The 25,268-nt window shown below is 47.8% G+C and overlaps 1 protein-coding gene across 1 annotated transcript in view; it reads left to right on the top strand.

The window, feature by feature from the left end:
- The window catches only part of LOC146869390 (E3 ubiquitin-protein ligase TRIM39-like), a 133,692-nt gene that overhangs the window by 35,227 nt on the left and 73,197 nt on the right, over positions 1-25,268 (top strand). The window contains exons 2-3 of the mRNA XM_085599708.1: positions 1,697-1,792; positions 12,443-12,673. Coding sequence (XP_085455834.1) covers positions 1,697-1,792; positions 12,443-12,673 — 327 coding nt within the window. The remainder of the gene's footprint in view (positions 1-1,696; positions 1,793-12,442; positions 12,674-25,268) is intronic.

Raw genomic sequence — 25,268 nt, 5'->3', positions numbered from 1 at the left:
GAGAGCCTCATTCAGTTGTTTTAATAAGCGAAGTTACTTGCTGTGGAGTAAGAGGGGATACATTTGAAAAATATGGATTTTCCAGAATAGGCATATTTAGGGGGTAATCGTCCAGACTAACTGGTCCATTACAATGGCCAACGTAACGGTACACGGGACCGACCTCCAGAGTTGCGGCGGTCCCGCCATGGAAATTAGGATGCCACCACCACCCTGGCGGTGACATCCCGCATATATTACATTGTGGCGGGCGGTGCTGTAAGCAGCACCCGCCGCAATGCAATATATGCATGTTGTGCATTGGCATGCACAACGTGACAGGCACCGCGCAGTGCCTGCCACCTTGTATATGCCAATGTTGGGGGGTACCATGGGTACCCCCCAAGTGCAGACCTCCACCCCCCCCCCGGGGGCCCGCAACGCCCCCCCGAAGTGGACTCCGCATTCTTTTCCATGGCAGAGTCTCCGCCATGGAAAGGCACTGAAAATGCACCACCATATTGAGGGCCTTTTCCGCCCGGCCGGGAATCCAACGGTGGAAAAGCGGCGGACGGTCTTTCCGCCGTGATGCCCCTCCCCATACTAATATGGCGGGGGGAGAAGATGGGTAATTTGGTGGGCGGATCGCCACCGCTGGCCCGGCAGTGGCGATCCGCCAGCTATGCTAATAGGCCCCTAGATTGATGCTTCTCTCCAAAAATGTTGTATATTTGGACTACTCTTATCCATGAAGAAATGAGCCGAAGTGTTACAGAAGTCCTGGAAGTTGTTGTTCCGGGTACTGGGAGGTGATGCCATGCTAACCACAACCTTAAAAAGCTCTTTTGGAGAATTATTGGCATCAGTTATTTTTTGGGTAAAATATGTTGACTTTGCTTTAAGCACAAGGTTTTTATTATACATGGCATGGCTGGCCTTATATTTGTCTTTTTCAGTGGAATTGTAGCCCTTTCCGCAGAGTCCGTCTTGTTTTCTGCCTTCTTGTTTCTGCTGCCTTGGGTTTTCAGAAAACCAAGGGGCAGTGGGTTTGTTTCTTCTAGGCTTCAAGGTCTTTAAAGGGGTGGATACTGCTATGGCTGTTGTATTTATTCTGTGCATTTGCGAGAAGAAACTTCTGCATTCGTATGTCTGAAATATAAAATCATCACAGTGCGGCACCTAAGAACATGCCAGTAACTTTAAAAAATCCTGTACCCAGATAAAATGTCAGATGTACTGCCAAAATAGCATGCTTTAAAAGTTACTGCCCAGGTAGTGTACCCTTCTGGCATGCATTTAGATGTGTTGCTCTGATAACTGCAAAAGGCATCTTCATGTACCTTTGGCACTAACATACACTTTTATGAAAAGACAAATATAAAGTATGTATCTCAACCTATGCAGTGGCGTAGCAAGGTCAGGTGGTACCCGGTGCGGAAAATTTCTTGTCACATCCGCCCCCCCCATTGCACCCCATCCCATTCCTTATCCATAGGCTCTCCACTACACAGCCGCGTTTTGTTGCATTTGTTGACTGAGCTAGAGAATGGGTGGGGAGAGAGCTTTTTATTTTAAAACACATATTTTTGCCATTTTGTCACCCCCCTCAGTGATGAAACCCTGGGCGGCCCGCATCCCCCTTCCTACACCAGAGAACCTATGTAGGCAGTTGCGTAATATGTTTACGGTTTTGAAAATATAGACTTTCTTCTTTTAGGAGAAGTTTCAAAGTTATCTAGCATGTTTGAAGAAAGAACTGGAGGATACGCTAGAACTGCATCGCAAAGAGGAGACGAAAGTGACACAACAGGAGGTAAGAGAAAACTAATTGATATACCAGTAGCTGGAGCAAGCACTCTAAATATTGTCTTGCTTTACAAGTTAACAGCAAGACCAAAGAATATGTGTCGGGGGGGGGGGGGGGGGGGTGGTCTGCCATACCTAGATTTGGGTTTTCTTGACTGTACTTTGAAACTATCACCTGCAGCGTGCACTCATGTAAAGGCATAAAGTCACTTTAAGACCCCGTGAGTATTCAAGAGTTTTTCTCGGATGTTGTGTAAAGGTGAGAAACTGTTATCCTGATTTGTCCTTAGATGTCTTCTCTGGAGAGGCGACCACTGTCCAAGGGGTGATGGTAACAAGGATATTATTAAAGTGCATTACTACCTGTTAAGGCAGAAGTCTCCATCCTTTGCTATAACAAGAGCTACTTCTGATCAGTGAAAATATTCCCAAGCTGCAAATGGCTTTCGCCATTGTTACAGTAGTGACCATGATCCAGGGGGAAAGGCAAATTTACATATTCTCCCTGTGTCACAGACTCGTCGTCACAGACACTAATTCATACACTCATTCATTGGTGGGGCCCATAACACCAACATGCACTCGCCTCACTTGAATCCGCACACAGGAGAAAAAGCACTGGACAATATGGTGGGTACCTTATTATCTATCAGGATTACATTTCTTTACCTTATATACATTATATACATTATATACATCTGCGCCTATCAAATCCTGAGCTTAACATCAAGACACTCCACCACTTGGTCGACGGACCAATTAGTTGGACTGGTTGATGGTGATTTAGAACCTGTTAAAACACAGTTAAAGCCTAGGAAACATTTAATTAATTTTCAGTACTCCATTAAAGAATCACAAACTCATTTCTTATTAATTCAGGTCTCATTTATCTTGTATTAATTTTTCCTCTACATTAGCTTTCAGGCTCTACAGTATTTAAATTTTGACCATTTATTTCCGGGAACAATAAACCTTAAAACCTAAGCATATATATAGATATATATTATCTACTGGTGGTCGCCAGTAGATAGTTATAGTTAGGACCGAGTTTCCATAGGAAATCTGAAAATTCTATTTTGAATAACTTTGGCGCCGGTTGACGAATCCTCGTGAAATTTTCAAAACTAATGGAGCGCTCCGCTCAGCTCCTACCCTGAAAGTCTCGGGGTGATTCGTCAAGCGGGGGCTGAGAAAAAAGGGGGGTCCCAAAACGCGTTTTCCCCATGCATTTTCCCATAGGACCTTTAGTCGAAGGTACAGCCCGAACGGCTGAACAGAATTACTTGAAATTTGGCAAAGAGGTAGTCCTCAGGTCAGGGATGTGCCTCTTGCATATATGGAGTCAATCTGTTCAGTAGTTCCTGAGAAAATTGCAGTTAAAAGTACATAAATATCTATAGGCGTGCACCGTGCGCGCACCGTGCTCGCGCACCTTAACGTGCGCGAGCATAATTCTGATTGGTGGTTACATGTCAGTCAACGTTCGAATCGGTCAAAATCAGGAAGTGTCGGCCGCCATTTTGTGTGTTTTGTGTGTGACAGTGAAAAAGAAAGGTGGAGAACGTGAAAAGGGGGCAGGGTAGAGAGTTCCTGACCCCCTAGTCTTTGTCAGGGGGTCCCTGAAGGACCCCGAAGGGTGAAAAAAACATTTTATTTTTTTTTACAAAAATTCGCGGGGTGCGCGCATGGTGCGCGCACGGTGAAAAACCTTAAAAAAAAAAAGATATAATAAAACATACATAACTTGGCATTTAAAAAACCTTACAAATTCACTTAAAAAACCATAGGTTTCACACACGTTATAGTTAGGAATTAGCATTTAAAAAACCTTGCAAATTCACTTAAAAAACCATAGGTTTCACACATGTTATAGTTAGCTGGACATTTCACTCATAAAAAACCATTGAAATTCCCCCGTTATAGTTAGTTCAGATAACTATAACTCGCGCGACCGCCACTCTATCACAAGGATGATGTCATCAGTGATGTCATGAGTGATGCCACTGACCATGTCATTAGTGATGTAATATGTGACGTCATGAGCAGTGGATTGCGGGCGCGCGAGTTATAGTTAGCTGAACTAACTATAACGGGGGAATGTCAATGGTTTTTTACGAGTGAAATGTCCAGCTAACTATAACATGTGTGAAACCTATGGTTTTTTAAGTGAATATATATATATATATATATATCTCATTTACATTTATAGTTATCCAATCTCAAAATTGGTGACCCTCGAATCGCATGGATGCAATATTCAAAGTCCCCACTACAATCTCCAAGGTAAATTGTGCGAACGCAGCAATAATCAATCATCAGATGGGATAGCTTCCCCAACTTAAAGAAACCCAAGGCAAACCAAGGAAATCTTCATCCGTTCAACGCAGACTCAACGCCATAGACAATCCGCCCAATTCCACACCCCCTCTGGGCAAATGAGGTCTTTTATACCCTTTTACCCTATTACTTCAGATCAATATGTAACAAATTTAGGGATAGAAAGTGTTCCGATTGGCTAATCCAATCCAATTTGTAAGTTCTCGAGGATTTCTCATGTTCGACCAGTTTCCCATGAGACCTGGCATGGCCAAGCGTAATTGTATTCTTTCGTCCATGGTTCACAGGCAAAAGTTCCGGAGTTATAATAATGCTTTGTTCATTGAAGAGTTCATACTGTTCATCACTTGGCAGCCCTCCATGCTCCTATCCTTGACAAGGGACATACTGCTTACAGGAGTTGGGGTCACTTGAAGATCTCCATAGCCGTCCGATTCTGCACAGTAGTCAACGCGCTCACATGACGGTGGCCATACCGGAGCTCCATCTTAATTACTGCGGCCTAGCAGGCCCGAATGGCAACTTAAGCAAAAACAGACATAAAGGTAATTAGAATATAGAAATAAAGATTCTAATGTTTAAACCCACTCTATTCCCGATATATTAGTAATTTCCTAGCCGGTAGCAACATTTAAAGCAATAATACTCACCATTCTGCAGCACTTTAAGCACAAATATCACAAAAGCAACATGAATCGTGCAATTCTCTATTTCACCACATTCTAGAGTTAGCTTGCATACCATCGTTAGTTATTTGAATGATTTTGCCATGCAATTTAGCATTTAGTCCCTCGTGTATCTTGTGTTTATCAAAGTGTAAATGTTGATTAGTCTCTTTTCACTTCAAACCAATTAGTACAAGTTAATTCTTAGAATGATTATATAATTAGTCTCATGCAAAATAGAGGATGTATACAACATTTTGTTTTACCTGCTCCATCAACCGCATCAAAGACAATCATCATAGTGGCCACACCTTGCAAGATTACTAGCAGTGATCACCTGTCATTCCAACATATATTGAATATTGATTAATACAATAGCATGAAATTATGTAGGTGTAAGTAAGTATAGATTTACTATCCTTAACTCCATGTCTACATATATCTGCAAAAAAACTAGATGTGGAGTTAAGAATGTAAATAAAGTTAAACGCCCCTATAAATAATTACCGTCCTTAAAGTGGCTAGACCCTCTGAATTACTAACTGTCCTGGGCTGCACAGAGAGCTACTTCCAGGGCGAGCTACCAGTAGCTAACGTGGTGTCTCGTGCAGTGTCTAGCTCCCCCTAGTATTTGGTGTATTTTCCTGTGTGTGTAATTTGACCGTGGTCACAGGGGCTGTCTGCATGGCTCCAGCTTCCACTGCAACTTCCCTTCATTACTGTTCTTTACCACCATGACATCCAGAGTTTGTCTTTGATGTCCAGCAGAGCTGGGATTTCAAAGGATGGGTCCATCCTCCGGTGCTGTAAATCCACCCATGGGTGCTAGGTAGGGCAGACGAGCAATCCTAAAACCCAGATGCCGTAGTTACCTTTTTTCTTTACAGAACGTAAGCAATCGCGGCATATCTCCACCTCACCTGTTATTTCAGTGAAAAATATTTCTAATTATATTGTGTACTATTATTTGGAATTGCAGAATCATCAGCCATCCGCTCATATTACTTATCATGTATACAATTTTGAAAAGTTACTTACATGGACTAGATTTTTTCAGTAATCGGATTTAAACAATTGATCACTCTATATCAACAGTGCCGTTTTATCACTGTTAATGTGGCTGAAGCGGCCTGCCTTGTTCAGTCATATAGGTGCTTACAACCACGTGACCAGAAGTGTAGAACTGTACTGAAAATCCTATCGTACCAGTTAGCCCTTGCCCTATCCACTTCTTTCTTGTTATCCTTACCAAATTTGGTGAAAAAAGCAGCACTTTTCTTCAGAGGGCTGGCAAGCCAGAAATTAAATGAAAGGAGTGGCTACGCATTTTTAAAACTTTTACTTAACGGCAATTGATGCAAGGGGTTATGAGCCTCCAAGGAAATTAGCCTTGGTGTTTAATCATTTGGGCATTGTGGGCCAAAAAGCCTTGATCATTTTCTGATAGTAGCTGCTCCCAAGGAGGAAAATTGTATTTGTAATGTTTACATTGAGGCAAAGGAGAGAATGAAGATACAATATTCGGAGGAGTCGAGTGTACTTGTAGTAAGGTAGTGTAGAATATTTTATTCTGATCTAAGAAAGGTATATAATGTCTGTTGGAGAGGCATCATTTCTTTAAATGGAAACCGTCTAGTGAAGAATCGGGGGAGGAGGTTTTGTTGCTTTGCGAGTCTTAGCCTCTACCTGTGAATTTGAAACCAACAAAGATATCTATGTAAGAGAACAGTTTGTGTTTAACTGTTATTATAAGAAAACACAGGAACGTCTGTTGACATGAAGCAATCCTACTCTGTTAGAAGTTATTGACATAGCAGAAGCGTAGAAAGGTATATTGTTTGATCGTAAGCTTTGCCTAATCGAGGTGGTTTATCTCCCGTAGTTGCATTTCTACAGAACATTCTGTTTGTGCAAGGAATCTTCAGACTGGGAAACATAGGAAATCCAAAATCACTAGCTATAGGTGCGGTTCTAGGAGTCATATTGGTAACAGTATGTTTTGTCCAGCTGTTGGTAAGAAATGCAATAATTGGAGGAAGATTGGACATTTCCAATCGGTGTGTAGAGCCACTTTAAATGTACCTACCAATGTGAAAATGGTAATGTGACCTTGCGAGAAGAATATGTGGGTGCGTATTCGTACATGCGTGTAGGAAAATTTGACGATGTTCTTTTGACATTGGGTACTGTGAAAGATTCTAGCAGAAGTAAGAACATTAAGGCACCATTATGTCAAGCACCTGTTGATGGAAGTTCACGGTTATTTATGGCAGAGTCTGGGGTTCCAGTTACCATTATGTCTGAAACTACAGTTTTGGTCTAAGTCATGGCTTTAATCTACTGATGTTAACCCCAAAGAGTTTGGAGATTAGGATATGATATGCTGGGGTATTTTGAAGCAACTTTGGATGTTTGGGCACAACAATTTGGGCAAAGATGTATGTGGCTGTGAGGTTGTTACATTGTGGGATGGAAAGATTTAGCATGGTTAAGTATCATTTCAGGTTATGAGAATGCCATTGTATTGGGAGACATTGCCATTTTGGTGGTAAGTCCTGATGAAGATGTTGTGCAAAGAGATGTCTAAGTATCCTGATGTATTTACGTATGAAATGAGTATAATCTAAGGCTTTGAGCACAAGATTAGGGTGAAAGAGAAAGCTGTGCCAAATATACATAAGGTTAGACCAGTACGGTTAAGTGTAAAAACGGATTTAGAAATCCTGTTATATAAAATATACGCTGAAGGAGTGATCAAACCTACTGACTCCTCAGAATGGGTATCCCCAGTAGTCTTGACATGTAAGTGGACAGGAGAATTATGCGTGAGGATCTGAGATCTTTAAATCGGAACTCCTTGGTGGAATGTCACGTTCTGCCAAGTATTGAGGAGATCTTAGCTAATGTCGGTGATGCTCAGTATTTTTCCACTATAGACCTGCATTCCGCATACCATCATATTCCCTTGAGCACGAAGTCGCAGGAACTGACTATGTTTGTGACACTGGTGCTTATAAGTATTTGCGTTTACCGTTTTGCTTAGTATTAGCGGCCAGCATATTCCAACGTATGATGGATGTTTCGTTTGGTGATCTGGAAGGGGTACAAACTTTCCAAGATGACATTCTTGTTTTCACAGAAACTCTGGAGGAGCACATGGTAATGCTTGAAAAGGTGTTGGGTAACTTGGAGGAGTGAAGGATGACCGTCAAACCTGAAAAATTTAAATTACTGGTTCAACAGGTGGATTATTTGGGACATACCATTTCAATAGAAGGTATTAAACTAAGGTTTTGCAATCTAGAAGCTATACAGAAAGCACACAACCTGGTGATAAAGATTCCTTACACTCATTTCTGGGATAATGTGAATACTATGCTGGATTTGTCGAAGGGTATGCATTACTTATGCAACCATTGCATTCACTTACGCAGAAAGGTGCAAAATTCGATCAGGTCAAGCTAACCAAGCTTTTGAAAACATTAAGCAATGGTGGTGAATGCACCCACACCTCGTCCATATGTACCCACGGGAAGATCCTTTATTACAGTTGATGTGAGTTTGAATGGAATAGGTGCAGTGTTTAAGCAAACTGTGAATGGCAGAGAAATGATAGTTGCCTTTGTGTATAGAACACTCAACGATGCAGAAGTCAACTGCAATCCTATCAAACGTGAAGCCTCGGCTTGTGTGTGGGCGGAGCAGATATTTAAAAAGTACATTTGGGGTAGGACAATTGATGTGTTTATGAATCATAAGCCTTTGGTTTATATTTTGAGTGGAAATGGCTTGGGCAAGGCTTCTGCAAGTCTGGTATGTTTGCTACAGGAATATGATATGTACGTTAAATATATTGAAGATGGAAAAAACTTTAGGGCAGATTACCTTTCTAGCTTACCTTTCCCTGATCAGGATTTGTTTGACTGTGTGGTGGCTGTGATTGATGCAATTCCTGAATAAAAGCAATATATCACCGAGGAAGAATGGAGTATTGAAGCTTCCTGTGGTGTTGCACAAAGTGTTGAAATTCATAAAGGAAGGGTGGTCACCTTTCAGAAGCGTGGATAATGAACTTAAGGGCTTTGGGCAGGTCTCCTCAGAGCTCACATGTGAAGATCAAATTTGTTTAAGTAATAGATTGTTCCTCCTCCGAGAGGTACGTTTGCTGAGTTATGGATAAAGGGGGCGTGGCCTTCAACCACCTCTCAGCAATCCCACTGTGTTGGGCTTACTGGAGGTAACTGGAGGACTGGTTGGCCCCTAAGGACCCTCAGCAGCCAAGGGGACTTCACCCCCAACCATGTGCGCACCAGGAGTAGCGTTTGCCGAGTGGTGGAGAAAGGAGGCGGGGCTTTTTTTTTTTTCTAGTTCAATTTTTTAGGAAGAGGGGCCATGTGGCACCCTTTTCCTGGACCATTTTGGGCCTCATCCACAAGGGCTTGTGTTGCGGTAGAATAAATATAATCTCCAGCCACAAGTGAGTAGTAAACTTGAGAGTAATGAGCCCACGACCGCTCTTCCGATGTCTCCGGTGTCACTGCTCCAACAGAAATTGTTTGAGCAGAACACCCAGGCCATGGACACGGAACCGGAGCCATACTTCAAAAGAATAGATTTGTGCTCCTGAGCGGGAGCACAAAAATACATTTGTACTCCAAAGCGGGAGCAAGGGACAATAACAAGTTGTCCTTAACAAAGACAAAGGCAACTTGTTCACATAACAGCCAGCCCCTTTTGTTTATTTTTTATATTATTTCGGTCCCAGGGACCCCTTCCCACCCCAGCCTTTCTTTTTTAAATATTTTTTTAATTTAAAGGGCTAGGCTGCAGGGTCCCAAGCGGGTCCCCCGCTGTTTACAGCCCAGGGGAGGTAGTGGTCCGAGAGGGGCCCCAAGAGCCCCCCTGCTTCGTGCTCCCCGGATATGGCCCACCTGGGGGGGCTTTAAAAAAACAGGCGTGCAGGAGGAACAGGGTCATGACTGATTTGCATATGGTTTGGTCTGAACTGGGGTGGCGAAGTGAGCTAAAGAATGATGATGGATTCAACCGAGATCTGAAACTGGAGTTGAGTGTCTGAAAAGTTTCAGTGCTCCATCCATCATCTCCTTGTGTTTGCTATGTTCTACCGATACTTACATACTCTGGACTGCTCTATAATTGATTGCATCTTACTCACAGTGCACGTACAGATGATGTCCACATACTTTTTCACACAGGTCGATGAACTAACGGAGACGTTGCACGTGATAACCTCATAGTTTCACCTCGTAGCGGACACGAATAATACATTTACGGTTCCGTCAGCACCAGTCTATAGATTTGTTGAATCACTGATAACAACTTGGACACTGGATGTGACGCCGAGCATGTTACCTCAGCAAGCTTAAAATACATGCTTGGATCTTTATCTACAGATATATATCCCCTGAAGAAGGGCAACAGCCCGAAATATATTGGGATTAATTCACTGTGAGAGTCCACTGTCATTTTTATGCAAATCGATACAGTTGGAATGCTTTCAATTTCACGGTTACTTGAATGAATCAAAAGTCTAAAGAAGATACATTTGGACAACAAGCTGTAAAGAGTATTTTTTGGAATTACAATTTATATTGTCACACTTGGCACCAGTGTGTCTTTCCCTTTTGCAGTAGCCAAGTACAAACAACTCTTGCAAGTCAAGGAACCAGACTGGCAATTCAGTCCGGTTGTGCATGACACAAGGGATGGCAGTCTAGTTTACTCTAAAATATAATAAACAGGCCCCTCTCATTGATAGGTAAATGGCTATTGCTGATTTGTAAAACATTTCTCATTAAAATGTTAATGCTTCTAAATTCTGGGAAGCCGTCATTTCTTCATGGTGTACCACCGAGGGACGCCTCAGAGGGGCTTCACAATTGCTGGATTCACCTATTTACATTCTCCAGAGGTGGTATCAGATCAGAGAATTGCAAGTGGCATTTGCCGCTTAAGGCCTTACGTCTTCAGACTTCTGAGAAACTCCACACAGTCTAGATACGTTTACACGTCTGTGGCACAGCACCTTGACCTGCTGTTCTTTGGGTGGATATTATAGTTGATCCATCCGGGCCTCGAACACATTAAGTTTACCAAACTATAAGACCTTGAGTGACCCATGATCACTGCCCAGCCTCACCAGACGTATTGTGGCCCACCCTGACTGCATGAAAGTTAGACTGACCGAGGTCTCGGAGTTTTACGCATGAAGACTTTGTATTCCAGCAGTACAGGCAAAGGACTGCGGCAAGCAGTAGCTGCATAAAACACAACAGTTCTCTTGTGTCTTCTACTGACATTTTGAATGCAGCAGGGAGTGGTGGAGGATAGAGTAGGCACGGCACTGCCTGCGCTGCTCCATGCAGGAGCAAGATTCTAGATGGTGCCGAGGAAGGAGTGAGGTGCTTACCCTAAATGATAAAGAGACTCCTCCCTGCTGTGATTTAAGCTCCTTGATATGGGACCTGAAGGCCTTCATTGTAAGCTGAGCATGAACAAATAGTACACACCCTCTTCTACAGTGCAGGGCCTATTCGACTTCTTCATTCCTGCCTCAAGTACCAAGTGCTCAGGTTTGTCTGTCACATAGATTTGTGGATGGAAGTTTAGGGGATTCATTTTGTAGCCCAAGTGGTTAGATATATTTTGTTTACTATTTGATCTGAGGTTTTGCCAGGCGTGGCTTTGTGCACATACATAGGCTGTGAGGTTTTTAGGAAACCGATTGCATTCTCGAGTCAGTTTGTATTGCATTTAACATGTACTCTAAAGTGTGTATCAAGAGCAGTACTGCTGAGCATCATGTATGTTGAGGAACGCCAAATGTACCTCTCCCTAAAGGACTCTTTCCTTTTCCATTATTCGTACTCTTGTTGGATGGACCAGACTGTCTTTGCTTCATACATTCTGTGGGTAGGAAATCTCTCTCCAGACTTTCAGACCCAGCTCTAGCTAGATGCCTTCATAGGCTACAGTCACTACAAATATTATCACCTCCTCCACTTCCAAGCAGTGTCCCGTTAAGTCTCTCCTCCATTGCTCTTGGGGCTCCCACAGCATGCCATTGTAGGTTACACAAGGAGTACCCTTCTCTGCAAAGGCATCTGCTGTCTCCAGCCCTAGCACCACATCTGTCTTCCGTATTCCAGTCAACAGATGCTGAAGCTAAAGCGCCTTTATTGGCTACAAAGCTGCAGCATCTCCCATGATCTCAACCTCTTCACCAAATAGACAACGTACCGCACCCTAAGATCAGCATCTGATCCCTGTGTTGCCCCAGTGCAACTCAAGACAAAGGGTCAGTGCTGTGGCGCAATTACAACTTACCCATAAAGCTTGCTGTTGAAGCTTGACATACAGTCCTTCCATTCTCTCTCAGACAACACAGCTCGGCCTCTGCTCCACAAAGACATCAAATAGTAGTACAGGGAATGTCCATGTCAGGAAACAAACGACTTCTACGCCTTCTGCTGTCCTACGGGACACCCCTGTCTCTCCTATGACATATATGATGGGCCTCAATCACCCAGTGAATGACAAGAAAACCTATGTCAGCCCCAGAGTCACTTGATAAGCCTAGTGCATCTTTCTGAGGTGGTAGCATTGTGAACATATGATTTCTTTTTATGTTTTAGGCCAAGTTCAAGAGCCAGAGAGAGCTAATCACTAATGAGTTTGAGAAGCTCCAGCAGTTTTTGGAGCAGGAAAAATGTCGTCACCTCAGCAGCCTGGAGGAAGAAGAGAAGAAAAGTCTGCAGAGCACCAAGGAGACAGTAACAAAATTAGAAGAACAGCAACTTGTCCTAAGAAGCTGGATTACCGAGATTGAACTGAAGTGTCAGCAGCAGGATGTGGAGTTATTGAAGGTAAGAAAAGGTTATAAACCTAGAGACCATGAAGATCAGCAAACCTTCATTAGTGCAAGAAAGTGCCAACATTGTAAGCCGGATCTAGTGGGAGCGATGCATGCTTCCACACCTCTCTGAACCCACTACAAAACATACACAAAGTAATGTGTTGGTTACAAGTAAACCCAGTGTCAAGTCAAATAAAACTTTATTTGGCCATTTTTGACTATAAAAGCACATTTACACACACCAAGGATAAAAACTATGCAATGCATATTAAAAGGGCAGGTCACATATTTCATATTGGACCTATACATGGCAATTGCCATGTATAGGTTTCTAAGCCCTAATATATGTTTGAATTATCGAGCTAGGACTACTGCACCGTCATAGACCTAGATAAAGTACATTTTATACAGTACGAACACGTAATTAAAAACAATGCCCGCTAGAACATGACATTTCTAATCCCGGTTCAGTGCATGATCAAAAGTTTCCTTCGTCGTAAGGCTCCTGCTAAAAAACTCGTAACCCCACAACATATCAAAGCTGAGGGCAACGTTTGCAGATGCATCAGAGCTGGTCTCACTTGTGCAAAAGGATTTTTTTTTTAAAGTTGTAGGATATATTTTATCCAGGGATCGTTCTAAAAACCACAATGAAACATAAAATGTAAAAGATCTTGGTCCGAGAAGTCATCACAAAAGCAGGGCTTTGGGGCCCCTGGCTTAGACAAACCCTCGGGGACCGCGAGACCGCAGTGGATGTCATTAAACCTAAATCTGAAAACGATAGTGAAAACTTTTAATATAAGACAAAAAGTGTTGTTCTAGGGTCCTATGACTTAATATTATATGTTGTCTTATCGTGGGTTTATTAAGTTCGCTATTTTCCCTTTCCACCATCCTCCTGTTTAGAAATTGTCTTTTGATATCCATCAGCTCTCCAGGGTGCATTTGTCTGGGATGTGTAAAGAGCTCAGGGTGCCCTATTTTCGCTAGCTGCTGAGAGATGTAACCTAGCCGGGGACGTCACCAGCTCTATCTTGCCTCATACAATCTTCTAAAATGAATTGGTCCAAAGAAGGAGTGGGGCTAGACCATGTTTTTAACAACCATATTAAGGGTCCACTGCTATACGGTCAGAAATGTAACCCTGCCCTAGTTCCTCGTGCACCATATAAGAAGGGGTGCTGGGGGTACAGCTAATGTTTTCTGCAGATATTTATTTTTTGCCCCTTGCAGATCGCCGGCCTCGTTATAGACCTCGTTTCTCGTTATAGACCTTCAATAGTGGTCGTAATGGTTTACTCCCCAGTCTCCTGACAAAGTCCATAGTCGCTTCTGCTACTCTAGACAGGGTGTTTTTCTTGAGTATTCGCTGAGCCACCCATGACCCCTTTTCATCAAACAGAATACCCAAATAAGGAAATGTAGCAACATTTGTCAGTTCTCCTCCTTAACAAATAAGCGTACTCTTGTCACGCTTTGTGTTACCAGTTGACATTATATGGGACTTAGAAAAGTTAATAGAGAGGTCAAGTGAAACTATAAAATCAATAAAAGTATTTACAAGTCGTTGCAGCCCCATTGGTGTCCTAGCAAGTAAAACTGCATTATCTGCATATAAGAGAGCAGGGATGGGTTTAGAGCCTGCTGTAGGGATGTCTTTGCCAGCCGTTGACAGGGCAGCCCACAGATTGTTAATGTATTAGGTAAATAAGAGAGGGACAAAAATACATCCCTGTCTCACCCCTCGTTTAACCTCCCAAGATTTTGTAAGGGAACCATTTTCATTATATCTGGCTGAAGTAAACCCAGTGAAAGAGGACTGGGATAAGAGATAAAATAGAGATACAGGATATGGACACTGTGACTTGTAGCCATTGCACCAGAACTTAGACGGACCATCAACGCCTCCTTCACGTCCGGCATCTTCCCAGACAACTGGAAGTGGGCGGCGGTTAACCCCTCCTCAAGAAGCCCACGGCCGACCCAACGGACCTTAAAAACTACTGGCCCATCTCTCTCCTCCCTTCCGCAGCCAAAGTCAGAGAGACTTGTGAACACTCAGCTGACCACCTTCATCGAATAGAACTCCATGCTAGACGCCTCCCAGTCCGGATTCCGCAGCAACCACTGCACCAAGACTGCTCTCCTCGCCGCCACCGACGACATGCGCCTGCTACTCGACCAAGGACACACCGCGGCCCTCATCCTTCTAGACCTCTCTGCAGCCTTCGACACCGTCTCCCATTGCACCCTCGCAGCCAGACTTCACGACGCTGTGATACAAGGAGCCACCCTTGACTGGATCCGATCCTTTCTCTCTGGCAGTTTGGAGGAGCTGCCATATGCTGGTCGCCCAGCTGGTGGCCTGAGGAGCTGGGTAATGCCCCGTCGCCTAAGGAAGTAGTCAAGAACCTAGTTATCAGTTCAATCAGAACCTCACTCTAGACGCTCATGCCAACACCACTGCTGGCACCTGCTCCTATATTCTAGGTCTACTTAGAAGGATCTTTCCCCTGCTACCCCCTTCCACTAAAAAAACGCTGATGCAAGCCCTGATACTAAGTAGACTGGACTATTGTAACGCTTTGCTTCTATCGGCCAATGAAGCCTCCCTTAACAAGTTACAAGTAGTGCAGAACACGGCCGCTTGCCTGGTAGCGGGCGCCCCACCTAGAACCTCTTCTATTCCTCTTCTCAAAAAACTCCACTGGCTCCCCGTGAGAAAGCGGGTGAAATTCAAGATTGGCTGCACTGTCTTCAAGGACCTAAATGACCTAGGCCCTTCCTATCTTTCTAATAAGCTAATCAAGGACACCCCCTCACGCTCTCTCTGATCAGGTTCTAAACTCCTACTATGCACCCTCAGAATTAAAAAAGCGCGCAGTGGTGGCAAAGCTTTCACTCATCTTGCCCCTGCTTTTTGGAATGAGCTACCTCTTCAGCTTCGCAACTGTTCGAACTTTTCTCAGTTCAGGAAACTTCTTAAAACCCACCTTTTCTAGCTCTCTGTTCTGGCTGTTTAGACTACCGTCCCAGCACAGAGATACCCCCTTGGGGTGATTCAGCACTATATAAACCAATGAACTTCAAACTTCAGAACCTAGAGGATCAGACTCCCTCCCCTCCTCTCCAAACCCACCAACATCAACTACGGAGTGCCCCAAGGCTCATCACTAAGCCCCACGCTCTTCAACATCTACATGGCCCCCCTCGCCGCCATCGTCAGACAGCATGGTCTCAGCATCGTATCCTACACAGACGACACCCAGTTCATCCTCTCACTCACGGAGAATCCCGAAGACACCAGACTCTGCTTCCAGGAGGGAATGATGAACGTAGAGGAAACCGAGGTCCTCATCCTCGGACCCTGCAACTCCGCCTGGGACAAGTCCTGGTGGCCCCCCCGCCGTCGGGAACCCTCCCACTCCTACAGACCACACACACAACCTCGGCATCATCCTCGACTCTTCCCTCTCCATGAACCGCCCGGTCAACGCCGTCGCTTCCACCAGCTTCAACTGCCTGCGCATCCTCGGCAAGTCCTTCAAATGGATCCCCCGACGCGCTCATAACCAGCAGACTGGACTACGGCAACGCCCTATACGCTGGAATCAACAGATCTCTCCTACACAGACTCCAGACCATCCAAAATGCCACCGCCAGACTCGTCCTCGGGACTCAACACCGCGAACACGTGACCCAACACCTACGAGACCTCCATTGACTCCCTGTCGAGAAGAGTCACCTTCAAACTCCTCACCCATGCCTACAAATCGCTCAACAACATCGGACCCAAATACCTCAACGAGAGACTATCCTGACACGTATCCAAGAGGAACCTCCGCTCTGCCGACCTCGTCCTTGCAGAAGTCCCCCACATCCGCAGAAGTAGAACAGGCAGTAGAGCCTTCTCCTACATCGCAGCCAACATCCGACGCTATACAACCCTGCACACCTTCAGGAAGGACCTCAAGACCTGGCTCTTCGACTGATCCGGAGCTTCCCCTCTCCCCCGCGTGCCTTGAGACCCTCACGGGTGAGTAGCGCACTATATAAACCCCTGATTGATTGATTGATTGATTGATCCTGTGCTTTCTGAAGTTTTGCTTCTGGTCAATAAAGGGTGACATTCCAAAAAGCAGGCCTCTGAGGAAGCTGGGAAATTTTGGGGCGTGAAAGATGAGTTGGGGGTGTGTAGTGATCTTTTTGTTTGTGGGACAAGATTGGTACCCCCTCTTTAGCTCCGCAGTAAATTGATTGATTTGGCGCATATTTCTCATTTAGATATGTTCAAACTAAGCAGAGGCTTCGCTCCTCTTATTGGTGTCCTGGGATGGACATGCAAGTAGAAAGTCTGGTAAGAGATTGTTTGGCATGTGCATTGTGCGGGAAGTCAAAAGTTGTGAGAGTACAACCCATGGTGGTCAGAGAATTACCTCGTGGACCGTGGAAGGAAATACCCTTGGATATTCTTGGCCCAATTCATTCTGAAGGGCAACAGCTGTTTGTCATAGACATGTTTTCGAGATGGCCTGAAGTTTGCTTCACAAGTGGAATTGAAACTAAAAATGTGATTGAGTTTTAGAGAACCTCATGGCTAGGGAAGGTTACCCAAACACCATCTTAACTGACAATGGTGTTCAATTGGTTTCACAAGAGATGGATGGAAGGAAGGTAGAGAGGAGGAGCCAGCTCCCATCATGGCCGCGCGGAGCTAAGGCTCCGTTGCAAATTTTCTTTCCAGCCAATCAATCAATCAATCAATCAATCAATCAATCAGAGCATTTATATAGCGCACTACTCACCCGGAGGGTCTCAAGGCGCTTGGGGAGGGGGGGTCCGCTATTGCTCGAACAGCCAGGTCTTGAGCTGCTTCCTGAAGGTGAGGTGGTCTTGGGTCAGGCGGAGGTGGGTCAGGAGGGAGTTCCAGGTCTTGGCGGCCAGGTAGGAGAAGGACCTTCCTCCAGTGGTGGCTCTTCGGATGCGGGGGACGGTGGCGAGGGCGTGGTTGGTCGATCGAAGCTGGCGTGTGGGAGTGTAGAAGTTGAGGCGGCTGTTGAGGTATCTTGGGCCTTGGTTGTGTAGGGCTTTGTGTGCGTGGGTGAGGAGACGGAAGGTGATTCTTTTGTTGACCGGGAGCCAGTGCAGGTCTCTCAGGTGTCCGGAGATGTGGCTGTGTCGGGGGATGTCGAGGATGAGTCTTGCTGAGGCGTTCTGGATCCGCTGGAGTCTCCTCTGGAGTCTGGCGGTGGTTCCGGCGTAGAGGGAGTTGCCGTAGTCCAGTGGGCTGGTGTCGAGGGCCTGGGTAACTGTCTTCCTGGTCTCGGTGGGGATCCACCGGAAGATCTTGCGTAGCATGCGCAGGATGTTGAAGCATGACGAGGAGACGGCGTTGACCTGTCTGGTCATGGATAGGGAAGAGTCCAGGATGAAGCCCAGGTTGCGTGCGTGGTCTGTGGGTTTGGGTGCGCTGCCCAGGGCGCTGGGCCACCAGGAGTCGTCCCAGGCGGAGGGTGAAGAGCCCAGGATGAGGACTTCCGTCTTGTCTGAGTTCAGTTTCAGGCTGCTGTTCATCATCCACTCGGCTACGTCTGTCATCCCTTCGTGTAGGTTGGCTCTGGCAGTGGCGGGGTCGTTGGTGAGGGAGAGGATCAGCTGGGTGTCGTCGGCGTAGGAGATGATGTTGAGGTTGTGTTGGCGTGCGATGGCCGCGAGGGGGCTCATGTAGACGTTGAAGAGGGTGGGGCTGAGCGAGGAGCCTTGGGGAACGCCGCAGATGACTTCGGTGGCTTCTGATCTGAACAGGGGGAGGCGGACTCTCTGTGTCCTTCCGGCGAGGAAGGAGATGATCCATTCTAGTGCCTTTCCTTGGATTCCCGCGTTGCTGAGGCGCTGCACTAGGGTGCGGTGGCAGACGGTGTCGAATGCCGCGGAGAGGTCCAGGAGGATGAGGGCCGCAGTTTCCCCGTTGTCGAGCAGGGTTCGGATGTCATCGGTGGCTGCGATGAGGGCGGTCTCTGTGCTGTGGTTGGCCCGGAAGTCGGACTGCGAGAGGTCGAGGGATCCGTTCGTCTCGAGGAAGGCGGCCAGCTGCTTGTTGACGGTCTTCTCGATGACTTTGGCCGGGAACGGGAGGAGCGAGATGGGGCGGTAGTTTTTGAGTTCGGTGGGGTCCGCTGATGGTTTCTTCAGTAGAGCGCTGAGTTCGGCGTGCTTCCAGCTCTCTGGGAAGGTAGCGGTGTCGAAGGAGGTGTTGATGATGTCCCGCAGGTGGGGTGCGATGACAGCGTCGGCCTTGTTGAAGACGTGGTGAGGGCAGGGGTCGGTTGGAGATCCGGAGTGGATGGAGTTCATCGTGCGGATGGTGTCTTCGGAGGTGATCGGAGTCCAGGCGCAGAGGGTCGTTGGTGTGGTCATGGGGTGCGTCGGTTGTGTGCTGAAGCTGTTGTGTATGTCTGCGAACTTGTTGTGGAAGTAGGTGGCGAGGGAGTTGCAGAGGTCTTGTGATGGGGTGATGTTGTTGTTTCCGGCGTTGGGATTGGAGAGCTCTTTGACGATGTTGAAGAGTTCCTTGCTGTTGTGTGCGTTGTTGTCCAGTCGTACCTTGAATGCGGTTTTCTTGGTGGTATGGATCAGTTGGTGGTGTTTACGGGTGGTGAGCTTGAGGGTGGTCATGTTGTCTGGTGTGGGGTCTCTGCGCCAGGCTCGCTCGAGGGCACGGCAGTTCTTCTTGGAGCTCTTGAGTTCGTCGGTGAACCAAGGTGCTTTCTTGCTGCCTGGTCTGCTGGGTGGGGTCCTCAGTGGGGCGAGGTAGTCTGCGCAGTTGCTGATCCATTTCGCGAGGTTGTTGGCGGCCTGGCTGGGGTTCGCAGAGCTGGCGGGGGGGTCTTGGCTCAGGGTTGCGGCGAGCTGGTCGGCTGTGATCTTGTTCCAGTTTCTACGTGCGACCTGTTGCTGGTGGTGGTGGATCGTGTTCTTTTTGAAGCTGAAGTGGACGCAGCTGTGGTCCGTCCAGTGGAGTCCGGTGGCGTGGCTGAAGGTGATGTGCTTGCTGGATGAGAAGATGGGGTCAAGTGTGTGTCCGGCGTAGTGGGTGGGGGAGGTCACCAGCTGCTTGAGGCCGAGGTTGTCGAGGTTGTCCAGCAGGGTGGTGGTGTTGCGGTCGTTGTTGTTCTCCAGGTGAAAGTTGAGGTCCCCGAGGAGAATGTAGTCAGCGGAGGGGAGGGCGTGCAGGCTGATGAAGTCGGCGATGTCTTCGCTGAATTGTGTGCGCGGTCCCGGGGGTCTGTAGATGAGGGTGCCTCTAAGGGTGGTCTTGGGGTCGGTGTGGATCTGGAAGTGCAGGTGTTCGGCGGCAGTGAGGGTGTCGTCGGTGTTGGTCGTGATGCGGATGGTGTTCCTGTGGACGATGGCGATGCCTCCTCCAGTCTGGTTGACGCGGTCCCTCCGGGTGATCTTGTATCCGTCCGGGATGGCGATGGCGATGTCGGGTGCTGATGAGGCGTTCATCCAGGTTTCCGTGAGGAAGGCGACGTCTGGTGATGTTGTGTTGATCAGGTTCCAGAGTTGGACGGCGTGTCTGTGGATGGAGCGGGTGTTGAGCAGGATGCACTTCAGGTGGTTGCGGCTGGTGCTTGGTTTGGCGGGTACGGGTGCAGTGCAGGACCGGATGCAGGAGAACTTGCAGGAGTGGCAGCTGAAGGGTCCATGAGTGCCTCACGGCGTGGCTTGGTGGCATCCGGGGATCCAGCCGGCGTTGAGTGCGTTGAGGTCGGATGCGTCGTAGGTCCGGCAGGCCGGGTGGGCTCTGCGGGTGCCAGGGGGTCTGGCGCTGGGCGCGGTCCAGGCGCAGACGGGCTTACCTTTGGCGCACCTTCGGCGCACAATCGGCACGCCCGCTGCGCGTCAACGCTGCGCGTGCGCCCGGTCGCCATTTATGGCGAAGTGGGAGGGAGGGAGGAGCAGCTGGGAGGCGGGAGCGGGGAGGGTACAGAAGAAAAAAGGGCGTGGCCACGAGCACGGCTGCGGGAAGCGGGGAGCAGGGCGGGGGGCACCGGGCACAAGGTAGACCATTACAACACGGATGGGACAAGGACAAAATAGCAGATGGCACAAGGGGAGAAAAAGAACGGTTAACTACAGGGTGGAGACAAAAAGGAAAAGTGAGAGAAAGCACGAGGGGAGAGACAAGCAATACAGCAATACAAGCAATACAGTCCATGCACGAGGGGAGAGACAAGCAATACGGCAATACAAGCAATGCAGTCAATGCACGCGGGCCCGCTAGAGCAGCGGGGGCGGGGTCGTGGCGGCAGGCTCAGCGAGGCTGAGTGCAGCAGCGGGATGGAGGGGCACACGCTACAGCTGGTGGCCGTGCGGTGCGGGGGTGTCCTGAGAGCAGGTCCTTTACGGCGTTCTACCGCACTGTTTTCCCACCCTTAACCAAGTTTCCGCAACCGAAAAAGCGAGCGGCTCACCTGGAGACCTCTTTTCGCTTTCCTCCGATCACGTCCTCCGATCGAGCACTGCCGGAGTATCTGCCGCCTGGACTGCAGGGGGGACAAGATGGCGCTGCGTACGTCTAATCCAGTGGAATTCCTACAACCAGCACTGACCCGTGGAGGCTGCTTTGTATGCAGCGACTAAGGAAGCAGTTCCCTTATCTCCACAGAGGCTATTAGATAGCCGGGGTATAGTCTCCCATGCTCATGATGAATTCCCCCTATGATGCCAGGGACGAAGACGTGCGGAGATCGAAGCTGCAACGTGTGATCTCCCCGACGCAGTCAGCGTGACCGGGAGGTGAGCGAAGCTCTGGGGCCCACTTTACTCGCCAGCTGAGGTGATCCTGGGGTTATTCACAAGCGGGGTATCTCCCTGAGAGGACAATTTGGCAGAGTTACTTGAAGGTGGGTCAGGCAAGGGCATTGCCTGACCCTAAAATAGCGCCCAGAGCGAGGTTTCGGCGCTTACATCAGGGTCTTCACCGAATGACTGATTTCTCATCCGCGGCGATCTTTATGAGAGGGATGCCTGTCTGTTGTTGGCGCTTTCAATCAGGGCTGTGGCCATCTGGTGGTGCTGTGGTATTGATACCGGGTGTTTTCACTTCTCTGTTGCTCTAGGCTGGGAGTCCCTTTCATCTACACTGCCAGTTTCTTGGTAGACTGGCCTGCAGAGTTTTTGCCATACCGCTGAAATGGGGGACAGAGTCTGCATGCTCCTCCCGCTGAGTGATCTTCATCCAGCTGGCGAGAGATGAGTACCGGATAGCTGGAGGTTGAGGCGGGCGGCGTTCCCCAATACCACCTGAGCCTGGTATGGCTGATGGAATCTTTGACGATGCCCTCTGGCAGAAACCTTATATGTTATACTGACCGGGATGCCCGAGCATCATGGCCGTTGCCTGGTGGAGCTGTATTGGCAGCTACAGAGGCGATTGACTTTGGTTTCCCCCTTTAGCCGTCACCTACCCAGCCAGACATTGGACATTGTTTTTCCTCGTCTCTCCACTGTGTCTCCTTTCCCTCCCCCCACCCTCTTCCTACGTGATCCTGCAGATGACTCCCCTGTCCAGCCCTACATAACCTTGTTTGTTTTTCTCCTACCCCCTGTGGCCTTAAATGGCCCCCATAACTATGCCCTTGTCCAAAGCACTCCTACTCCCCTTGTTGGGGATGGATCCAGCATCGTTGCCCCGGAGTCTCAGAGACCCCTCTGAGAGAGTCCACAGTGGCAAGGGTGTCACACATAGTGGAGGTCTGGGACTGATCCACTTACCACTCGGAGCCATCTCCTACCCTGCCGGACATCGGACACTGTGTTCCTGCTGGGTTTCCTCCCCCCTCCCCCACCTCTTCCCTCCTTCATTCATCAGAGAGTACCTGTGACCAAAGGACTCCTCTCCCCTTGTTGGGGAAGGATCCAGCATCTTATGCCCTGGAGTCTCAGCGACCCCGCTGAAAGAGTCCACCGTGGAAATGGGAATCACACAAAACTGAGGACTGAGAATGATCCCTGTCCCACCCAGCCGGACGTCACTCAGTTACATCCCCGTCTCCACGCTGTGTTCCCTACCCCCTCCACCTCTGCTTCCCTCCTTCTTTCTTTGGCTACCTCCCCTTTTCCCTTCCTCTCACCCCTGAATTCCTCTCCACCCACTGGCGTAGCTAGGGGGGGGCGGTGGGGGCGGTCCGCCCCAGGCGGCACTATGTGGGGGCGGCGGCCGTGCGGCTCTCGTGGCCCATGGCGGAGGCCTTTCTAATTTATTTGGACACTCGCTGACACTACTGTCAGTTACTACAGTAGTGTCCGTGTATTCAAATAAATTAGAAAAGCCGCCGCCATGGGCAGCCAGTGCCGCGCGTGTGAACAGCAAGCACACTTAGGCGTGTGAACAGCAAGCACACTTAGAACACTTAGGACCTACGTAACCCGGTTGGCCAGCCCTCGCGCTGAAACGTAGCGCAGCACGGCAGTAGTGATGCGTCACGCGCACGCACTCGCCTCTCGTGAGCGCGGCCCTCAGCACGACTATTATCACCGGAGGCGGGCGGCAAACTCAAATTGCCGGCCCGCTGTTTTTCGTGGCCTGAACCTGCCTGCAGCCAGCCTTGCTTGCACCTTTGCAGCCTGGAGCACCTGAATTGTCACAGTGACAGCGCACAGCAGCGGCCTAATTAAGCCTGCAGCCACTGCCTTGAGAGAGGCAATTCTTGGAGCGCCACCGCCACACTCCGACCTCCGGACTCTGCCTAAGTAAGTGCCACCAGCCTGTTGAGAGTGGGGTAAAAAATCTGGATTAGTGCTCTGGGAAGGTGGAGGGAAATTATCCTGCCTCAAGAGTGAAACTTGCACAGAGGGCGGAGAGGGGTGTGTGTGTGTGTGTGGGGGGGGGAGGGGGGGTGTCTAGGATGGTTCGGTCCTGGGTGAGGGGCAGACGCCTACAGGCGGGACAGTCAGCGAGGCAGACACCCACACTAGGGGAAAGTCGGGGTACCTGCACAAGCAGTGCTTTAAATGAGCAAGTGAGTACCTGCACTTCTCGGCAGAGGTGCAGTAGTAATTAGAGATTACCGACACTTCTCAGTAGTCAGTACCATACAGCTACTCTGAGTCCGCGAGGGCCTATTCTTCTGTATTCCAGTTTCAAGCATTAAGCCAAAGTGCTGTTCAACTGGTTTTTAGTTTAGTGTACTCAATCAGGTATAATGTGCGCAGTTGGCTACAGCTCCAGTTTTGTAATTTACCACCAGCATATTGATTAAGGGTACGCTGGGTGGTCACACAATTTTACCCGAAGCAGAACTTGAGTCAATATTTTATAGCTGCAGGATCGGACTGGCCTATAGGCAGGGCCACTGAAATTGTGTGGCAGGAGAGGGACGAATTATGCAGCAAGGTTGAGTAAATTCTGCGGCAAGACCAATTATGAAGCTTTATGCGGCACATTTTGTAACAGTATTACTTCATTAGTTTTTTAAATTGGTAACACTGTCTAGGCATTGGCTGCACCACATTAGTACCAGTTTAGTACAGAAATATAGCAATAAGCAATAGGAAGGCGGCCAGTCCTGCTTTGTAAAGTGCCTTTCACTACGCTGCAACATTTTTAGTAGCTTTTGAATCATTTAAGCAAGAAACAGATTCTGTTAAAATCTGCAGATTATGCGGAAGATGATGGACTGTGTGGCAAACATGGCAAATCTAAAATTATGGAAAAGTTTCTGCGGCCGCACAATAGCATAATTCCAGTGTCCCTGCCTTTAGGGCAATCTGGCAGTGCCCAATGGTCTGGTCTGATTGGTCAGTGTGTGGGCTGGCTTTTTGTTTGTGTCCTGTTTTATTGTCTTGTGGGTCGGTTTTTACTGTTGATTTCCCTGACAGTACCATAAACATGGTCTTCAGAAAACACAAATAGTTGCAGTCTACTATATCTTGCAAAACACACAGCGTGTTTTTACAACTTTAAAAGTGTCCCAATTTGCATACATGAGACTTTTTTAGCTTTCTGATTCACTATTGGGGCAACTTTTTATTTTTATTTTCAGGCCTGGGTCTATTTTCCTCCCAGTGCAACACTGCAGAGCTGCATTGATAAACAGTGTTAGTGAAAAACAAATTTGAGGCGAATTTCAACCTGCACCTTGTTTTAAAAGGGGACCCCTGAGGTGCAGGCTTGCTGTACTTTGGGGTGCCGCTGTGAATGTTAAATTAGCATTGTCGATTTCATTGAACAATTTTAGTGCCTGCCGCTCCGAGTGCACTACGAGAAATAACGACTGGTGGAGAGATCTGGGAAGGCAAGCTGAGGGGACGGAAGGGGACGGTGGTAGGTGGTGGGGGTGCAGAACGCGCCTGTGAGTCGATGTAGCACTGAGAACGGCATAGCAATAAGGCAGTCATGGCTTTGGCAGCAGGGAGGTATCTGGGCAAGTACACAGTTGCAAGATTAAACGTTTTCCGGGACAGAAACATGCACAGAGGGGAAAAACGACACATTTTTGGAGTATCGAACGCTGCATCAAAGGGAGAGCGGAACATAGGGGCATATTTACAAGCCCTTATCGCCCAGGAACGTCACTTTTTCTGACATTCCGGTG

Source organism: Triturus cristatus, chromosome 1_1 (assembly GCF_964204655.1).
Source record: "Triturus cristatus chromosome 1_1, aTriCri1.1, whole genome shotgun sequence".
NCBI lineage: Eukaryota > Metazoa > Chordata > Amphibia > Caudata > Salamandridae > Triturus > Triturus cristatus.
The sequence above is the reverse complement of the archived record's forward strand: the minus strand, read 5'-3'. Positions and strand labels throughout refer to the sequence as shown.